This window comes from Notothenia rossii (genome assembly GCF_949606895.1).
Source record: "Notothenia rossii genome assembly, chromosome: 4".
NCBI lineage: Eukaryota > Metazoa > Chordata > Actinopteri > Perciformes > Nototheniidae > Notothenia > Notothenia rossii.
The window spans coordinates 77,547,821-77,556,846 of record NC_136902.1 but is presented as its reverse complement, the minus strand read 5'-3'; the positions used below and the strand labels follow the sequence as shown (position 1 = coordinate 77,556,846).

At 38.0% G+C, this 9,026-nt stretch overlaps 1 protein-coding gene across 1 annotated transcript; it reads left to right on the top strand.

Moving 5' to 3' along the window:
* Positions 1 to 2,764: 2,764 nt before the first annotated feature.
* On the top strand, positions 2,765 to 8,592 carry tmem160 (transmembrane protein 160). The gene is made up of 4 exons (XM_079674345.1): positions 2,765 to 3,099; positions 3,849 to 3,873; positions 6,402 to 6,494; positions 7,335 to 8,592. Exons 1-4 carry the CDS (start codon positions 2,878 to 2,880, stop codon positions 7,667 to 7,669), a joined length of 675 nt encoding a protein of 224 aa, XP_079530471.1. The 5' UTR covers positions 2,765 to 2,877; the 3' UTR covers positions 7,670 to 8,592.
* Positions 8,593 to 9,026: the final 434 nt, after the last annotated feature.

Sequence of the window (9,026 nt, the reverse complement as noted above, 5' to 3'; positions counted from 1 at the left end):
AGTAATAAGTTGCCACCACATGCAGATATGGTAAAAATGTAAAGTCCGGCAGATAGCAGCTAATTTTTATCTGTTCATCAAAGTTGAGATGCGACAGGCAATGTCTCCATAATGAGACCTCTGTCAGTGTAAATATCTCCTGCGTTCACTTACATAGCGTACAATGTAAAACATATTATCTATAAATATATATATATATATATATATATATAGTTTCTATAGGTATTTCAAATATCTTTATCTTTGGATCCAACTATCATTTGTAGATGCATGTCATGTAGATATACTGCCTCTGCGTACATGAGCGTGCAGAACAGATCGAAACACAATGTGCAGAAAGACACGTTGAACCTATACACTGCCACATTTAGTTTGTCCTTGACAGCATCCTGGAAAGTATGGACCAAACCCAGTGACTCTGTGTTTGTTTTTGTGTGTGCATGGGTGTGCGTGGGTGGGTGTGTGTGTGTGTGTGTGTGTGTGTGTGTGTGTGTGTGTGTGTGTGTGTGTGTGTGTGTGTGTGTGTGTGTGTGTGTGTGTGTGTGTGTGTGTGTGTGTGTGTGTGTGTGTGTGTGTGTGTGTGTGTGTGTGTGTGTGTGTGTGTGTGTGTGTGTGTGTGTGTGTGTGTGAACAAGCATGCTTGTGTAATTCAGTAATCTTATCACCAGTTAATTACACAACACTGAGTAATGTCATATGTTTAAACACTGGACCCCATTTCTCTGTTACATTTTTGCAATCTTTTAATTTGTTTTTACTTCAAAATATCAATTGCCTCCTTAAACCAATCTGTTTACACCACATGTCAGTGAATTTGATTCAAGCTAGGTGAGAAATTAATTTGCTACCACATGTTAGTGGATTTGATTCAAGCTAGCAATTTGCTACCACACAGGTTGAAAAAAAATATATATTTCGGTACACAAAGGCAATCACATAGAATTCCAAGAATGCATGTTTGGGGAATTTGGCTGCAAGACAATACTTTATATTGCTAATCCAAATCATTTGATGGGGTTTTATTCCTCTAGAAGGTGCCACACACATTAATTAATTGTTTCACTATATGATATATTTCAGTAATCATTTTGTTAAATGTTTTACATTAACCACTACACCGATCTTTTTGCTGGTTGTAGTTCAGTAGAAGTAAAGGGCACCTCATTCATTTGGCATATTTATACTTCAAAAGTGTTCAACATTTAAATGTATTTCTTTTTTTTAAAGCACTGAAGTGTAATTTCAAGCCTGATATGTCTTGGTGACAGTGTTAAAGAGATGAACTAACAAATATTCATGATCTTTAGAGAGTGTCAGAGTTCACATGGAGGATGGGTGACAGGACCTCACACACAGCTCACTGAAAGATCATACCACACAGCAGGGAATGGAAGTGGTTTTTATTTGTACACCCTACGATCCATTGGCCTTTAGAGAGGTGTATCTTATTCTGTAAATAATTGTGATCATTTGTTTTCTCTGTTCAGGAAGTAACCTCAGCGAGTCAGTGTGTAGCCAAACCCTGCTGTTAAACCTCCACTGTCACACAGCAGCAGTGCAGGACGGATGACAGGGTTTAAGAAGTGTGTGTGTGTGTGTGTGTGTGTGTGTGTGTGTGTGTGTGTGTGTGCGCACGCACGCGTGCGTGTGTGTGTGTGTGTGTGTGTGTGTGTGTGTGTGTGTGTGTGTGTGTGTGTGTGTGTGTGTGTGTGTGTGTGTGTGTGTGTGTGTGTGTGTGTGTGTGCAAAGATCAGTCTCCCATTCTCCCATTGTGTTGGGGACAGTAGCGTGAGAGCGACCACAGGGTCAGCTGCACATCACATCAAAGATTGAGCTGTTTGTAAAAGACCCCACTGTCCAAACACGCGCACACACACCATATATTACAGGCGTAGCCTTACTGTGTGGACCAAAAGACAAAAGACACTCAGGGAGAGGCTGTCCTATAATCCTCACTGACAGGGACACAGACGTGACATCAAGAGTTCATTGGGTATGCTAAGGGTTATTAAGTAGGCCTACTTGTAGGTGTGTGCATCTGATGTGTTTTACAAAGGAAGGAGGAGGAAATAGCTGTGCATGTTTTAAATTATTAGAATTCCTTTTCACATTAATCACAAACTCCTGCTTGAGTTATTCTTCTAAGATGTTTGGCGCACTTTGACACTGTCACGTCTGTACAGAATGTTCACTATCAGCTTCATTGTACAGGATGCCATTCTTACACTTCCTTTATTTTGAAATAGTCTTCAAAATATATGCTGGTATGTTATGTAATACAACTCTTGATCTGCTTTTTTAAGGGTAGACATTAACAATAACGATTACAATTCAAATCAGATATGTGCTCCAAAAATATTTTTACTTTATTTGTTTTACAATCCTTTCTTTGCCTCTGCGTTTTTCTGAATACATTACGTTTACAAAGAAATTATTGGTGTTTTTTTTCCGTTTTATTCTACTTTTTGTAATAAAATATATAATAAATCTGAGCATGTCACAAGTCCAGCCTTGTGCTCTGACGCCCTCGTGTGGCGTTCACTTACAAGTGCATGTTGTTTATATTTGAAGAGGAAATATCGATATTAGATATAAACGAACGTACAATAAACACAATAAAAAGAACAGTTAGCTGTGCCTTGAAGTCAATACAATGACACTGTTCTGAAGTATGGTTAGTTTATTTCCCGTCAGTCGAGTCGCATGATGGCGCTGAGTTAATTCCTCTTAACTTTTCTCGGCATCGTGATGTATGCATGGGGGAGTGTCTTCCGGGTTTGTCGTTGTTCGTGTGAGAGTTCACAGGGCAAAGGTCGTGTTATGCTTTTGCTTTCAACTCGCATGCAATTTGTTTAATCAGCTTAGATTCGTGATGTGATGGCTTTTCTCACTTTGTTCATGAGAAGGCAGTTGCCGCCGGCCTTGTCGCACTTCGCCCGGACGGTGAGGAGTCTGGCCCGGCCTCCCGCCGCCAGAGCCCCGCTCCTCCGCCGGCTGCACGGCTCCCCCCGGCTGCGGTTCGGAGAGAAGGAGCCGTGGCTGAAGAGCCGGGGCCCGGAGCAGCACCAGCTCTCAGACCTCGACAAGGCCGACGCTTTGGTATGGAAATGTTGTCTAATGAGAACATAAAGAGTGCTTTTTCTTAAACTGTGAAATGTCAATGCTGTTAGCCTGTTTTGTGAAGCTATACCCCACTCACTACAAATCCTTCATAGATTAGTTTTGACAAATCACTAGTAGGCCTACTACTAAGGAAACTCAGTACATTTACCAAATTACTGTACATTTTGAGATACAAGTACTTTACTTGAGTATTTACATTGTTTTCTACATCGTACTTCTGTACTTCTACCCCACTACAAATTGACTCTACTACATTACATGTACACCTTTAGTTACTCTGCAGATTTGGATAAATTATGTGGAATGTAATTTGTGATAATAATAATAATAATAATAATAATAATTTGATACAGCTGGAGTAAATTCACAATCTACCCTGCAGCATACAAAGTCATTAAAACTAGCTGCACCTTTACCAGCTTTGATAAACACATTAATAATTATAATCAAAAAACATATAATATATTATTCTGAAATGGACCAATCTGCATAAAGACTACTTTTACTTTAAGTATATTTTTGATGAAAATACTTTTGTACTTAGCATATGTAACATTTTGAATGCAGGATTATGCAGCACTTTTACTTGTAACAGAGTATTTCTACTCTCTGGTACTTCTACTTAAGTACAACATCTGAGTACTTCTCCCACCTCTCCAAATCATAATGACATGGTTAAATCAGAGGTCGGTGGTCCTAATATTGTTCCGTTTCCTTTTTTCCAGATGCTGCGAAAGTCCCATGAGACAGGTAACTGACCTAATCCATGCTGGAAATTATGACCAGAATTTACCATAGATTTAACCCTGAAGAAGGCTATACATCATCGTTGACAATATAGTAATTGTCTGTAGGTGTGGTACAATAAGATTAATAACTAGCCCGGGGGTGAAAAAGTATGCTGTCTTTTTGAACACATCCCAGTCAGTGAAGATATAGCAGGCGTTTCCCTGACCGCTGGTAAAGACACCTCATTTGACATCATTACGTGGGTGAAGCCAGATATCGAACATTTGGTGAAACAAGTAGTTTTAAATTAAATTATATAACAACATCAAATCAATTAAAAGGTTGTACTGACAGAAAGGTTTAGGGGGCTAAAGTAAAAAATTAGTCGTGGCAATGATTGAGCTGTTATTTGATTGAGCAGTCTGTCACAGAAATGGAAAACTAGAAGTTTATTTAATAAAGCTCTGGGGCCTCATTTATAACGCTGTGCATAGGATTCACGTGGGAAGGTTGCTTGCGTAGTAGAAATCCCCAAAATAGGTACAGAAATGTTCCGCCATTTTCAGATTCACCAAACATTGCGTACCGGCGAGGAAAGTGCGTACGGCACTTCCTACGCCGGTTTCCCTTTTATAAATCACAATCGACTTGAAATGCGGTGCAGCTTTTGCGGGCTTCACGTAACGCCCATATTTACCTATAAATAGTCAAAGAAATGCCCTTTCATTCATTTTGACTGACTGCATGAAGAAGATCGCAGGAAATGATGACAGAACAGCTAAAAAAGACATCTCACACCGTGTCAGATTTGGGTTATTTTGGGGAGGTCGAGATAAATCATATTGTTTGGTGGATGCAGTTTGAACCCGAGTAGTAGCATGGAGGTCGGATCGTCACCAAAATAAATAAATAAGTGGTCCGAAAAAGGTTAATGACAAAATAAATACACATAGCCGTTTCAGGCAGTGTGTTTGTACCGGGGACAGGAGACCCCCCCCTTGATGAGAAACTGTAAGAGATGATCGGGGAATCCCTCCGGAGTGGAGTCATGACGACTGGATCTGAATTATGTTTTTGTGTTTGGTGGTTTGTGTTCCAGCTGTCGATCAGTAACTATATCCATAATCCCCCAGTTAAAGGAAATACAACTAATGTGTTGTGTTATATTAGCTGTACAATTTACCACATATGGTGTTCTTAGTTTCCATACCTCCTGTGTTTTACGAGCAACTTATCAAGTCTTGGCAAACGGCATAAAACATGATTAAACATGATAATATATAAAACCATGCTCGTATCTACAACCTATAGAAATGCAACACGGCGTCAGTTTAGACGTAATTCTGTCCTCCTGTTTACCGCATAATTTATGAGAAAACATTTCATAACATTAACACAACATATTCCAGGTGGTTTTAAATAACATATCCGTATTTATTTATTTCTCCCAGTTATGTTTTTGTGTGCACTGAGTCTCAAACAGGTGTTTGTTTAATCATTTTAAGATTGGCTTTAATTAATGTTTGAAAATGAATTCTTCATATATGATAAATGAGAGGTAACATTTTATTTATGGTATTATTTCCACATATTTCTCTCCATTCTTCCTTCTGCCAACGGTGTCCCAGTTTCTCGTCTCTCCCGTTTTTGTGCTTAGTGCGTATGCATGGGTTAGAGTTTTCGTGGAGGACCGCACATTTTCCCGTCAAGTTAGTATTTTATAAATCACAAACATTGCGTAGAAACTGGCGTACGCCTTTTTTTTTTTTTTGCGTATATCCCTTTTATAAATGAGGCCACTGAAGAGGCAGCAGGGAGGTAAGAGTTTAGACAGAAATTCCTAAAATTGAGATTTTAACTTATTGAACAAAGTCTGTTTTGTGTAATTGTATATGTGTGGAGGTTTTGTTTCAATAAGTATGATATGTCCCGTAGCTCCAGCACCTCAGATAAGTCTGATACTGGATAGCTGTGTTTTTTCTGTATTTATAACCCTGAGATTTAAATATATGGGAACTTTGTATGATATTGAAATTGTGTCTTTATTGGTTAGGTATTTATTTAAAATGTACTGCAAGTTTTGTTCTTAAAAAGGTGGGGTAACTTACATTTTAGTTTTGACTTGATACCTAATCAACTTGTCAGCTTGATTTCTATTAGTATGTTGATATTGTTGACATAACCCAACAACGCCCTGAGCAGAGATCTAAATCATCAAAAGCCAAAACACCTGTGAATGTGTGCAGGGCTTTTAAACGACTGACTGCTTTTCATTCAATCAAATCTTATAGTTTCAAAATAAATAAAACATATCTATATCCTTTTCTCTTAATGTAGCTCAATCTAGCAATGTTCCAGTTGTATTTCATTGCCATATTGTACATTTCAGTGCATTTTGAAACTATCGCATACACCAGCACTGTACTTAAGGTTTTAGGCATTTGTTATTGCACTCATTTTATGCTTGCATGCATGTAAACAGTGTGACAGATTTCTGGTCAGGCTGAAATGTGTCCGCTGTTATTTTCTGGCTTTCTCGGTTTTTGCAGGATTCCTCTCGTGGTTCAGGAACGGTCTGCTGTCGACTGGGATCGGAGTCATCGCATTTGTCCAGAGCGATGTGGGGCGAGAAGCAGGATATGGTACATTTGAATGCGAATCAGAACACTTGTAGCCAAGGCTCTATGTTAGTGCAATAACAAACATCAACTTGTGATTCAATTTATTTGAAACATTTATTTAATCCCATCAGTTCCATAAATGTATACCTTAAATAAATAGTTTTAAATATATTAGATAGAAGACAGGTTAGTAAACAGTGGCTCTAGGGCTAAATTCTTCTCAACTAATGGATTCAAGAAATCTAAAAAGGCTTGAAAATCAATGAATGTCCATGAAATAATTAAATAAACTATAGCATCTTTAACCTTGTTCCTTAGCTCTTTTTGTCCTAGATAAATACATTTCTAAGTGAACCTTGCATTGGAATTACATTTTTCATTTAGCAAATAAATACTTTTTTGCCAGGATCTCTTTGATAGGTTAAAGTCATCATGAGTAAATATAATGAGCTGAGATCCTTCGTAATAACTAACCAATAACATGGTTACCAGAAAGGCCAGTTTTATGTTTTACATTTTTTATTAAACAAAACATTTATTAAATCATAAAAAAATCAGAGTTTGATACAAAACATTGTCGTAAAAAACATGAAAACTACATTTGCCATCTATGGTAGTAAATAAAATGTCGAGGTTAACATTAATCATGTTAGTATAAATGTATGACTGCTCTTGAAGAAGCACACTAGTTGAGATGAGGGCTAATTGTGTTTTTATTTAAATCACTTTGTCGACCGGATATTATTTTATCTTGTTAACTTGAAGAACATGTATAGATCTAGCCTGCCTCCATATCACATTTATATAGAGTGAGAAAATGAATGTTTACAATAATACCATTTCAATCTGTTTCCCCCTCAGCCTTCTTCATCCTGGGGGGGGTGTGTGTGTCGTTTGGCGGGGCCTCGTACCTTGGCAGCCTGTTGGCCCTGCGGAGGATGATGCTGCTGTCTGTGCCAGCGCTGCTGCTCCAGAGCGCTGCTGTGGTCAGTGTCGCCCTCTTCTGGCTCTGTGCGGTATCGCTCTACATCGGCCGTCTGGAGGTGGAGATCATCCACGAGGACGGAGAGGACGAAGAGGATGACGACGAGTGCCGGGAGTGCCGCGAAAGGCGAGAACACCGTGGTTACCGTGGCTCCCACGACGGCAGACATCACAACAGTGAGGACAATGACAGCAAGGGGCCGAACAAGTAGACATCCGGAACGAGCGGGAGTGTGTGTTGCTATGATTCAGGGCTTCCCCTTATTTGTATGTGTGTGTGCATGCGACAGCTTACATGTCCATATGTTGGCTGTGTGAGTCAATCAATACAGACTTTTGTGTATTGTTATTTAGATGGAGAGAATATTGTTTGGATGAAGAAATCCTTTAAGACCTTTAAGAAAACTGGTCATAAAATGCTGAAATCTTGGTTGTTTGGCCACTTTGACTTCTGGTGAATAAAAATTAGCCTTTTGTACAATTTCTTATAATCAGATATATTCAAAGCTGCTTCTTTTTCATCATCAATCCAGAGACTCAATGAGAACATTATATATAAGTTAAGTTTTCACTCACTGTATGCAATATTATTTTAGCCATTTCTTTGGCTTCTTGTCTCATCTTGTTCAACCTTATTAACTCTGAATACTTGAAGTTTTCATAAAAGAACTGAAGGTGGTTTTGATATGTCATGTTATCTAGAAAGAACGGGTCATACTGCATAGTTCAGGTCTGTCTTTTTTTTTTCTAAACCAATGAGGGCTTACAATATTATTTTACAGAGGTTTAAAGGTGAATTATGTTTTGATAGAGCAAAAGCACTTTTGTCACGTTTGTTTGTCGCTATATAGAAACTTAAGACTTTTAGTGAAAAGGTATTTTTGCCACAACCTTTTCCTGTAGTTGTACTATTGGTATATACATGTACTGTACCTAAATGGAAACAAACCATTATACCTTTTGAGTTGATTTTCACCCTCTGGTGATGACTATAATTGCTGTTATGGATGTGAAGTATGGCTAGATATTGAATGGTGTGCAACAATTGGGTTCATTTTGTTTACTTTTTCTTTCTGTATGCACTAATTATAGTGCACCCTACTGTACATACAGTAATAAAGCAAGAAGAAATGAGTGTGTTCTGTGTTTTTTTTTTACTTTCACGCTACACCTGTGGGTTCTCCCCTATAGGTTGATGATGATCCCTTAAGTTACCAGATAAATCAGAGGGGTTATGAAATGATTAGCGGAATGTTAAAGACAAATAAATAATTTGTTATTTGTTCCCTGAAATAATATATATATATATTTAGTTTAAGTCTCTAATATTAGCATACTGGATGAGAGAACCTTTTCAAGCAAGTATGCATGTTTAAAGTGCAATAGAGCCAAAAAGTTAGTAGCCGTTCAAAAAGCATTTTCCTTTTTTTAGTATTTGATTAATTCCAAATTAATCAGGGAATTTGCACAACTAAGGTGCACCCTGAATAATGACCTGATCTTAATTATTTTAACTTTATATTATGCTTACATTGTGCATATTCCTGAATAAATTTGTGTGCTTAATGA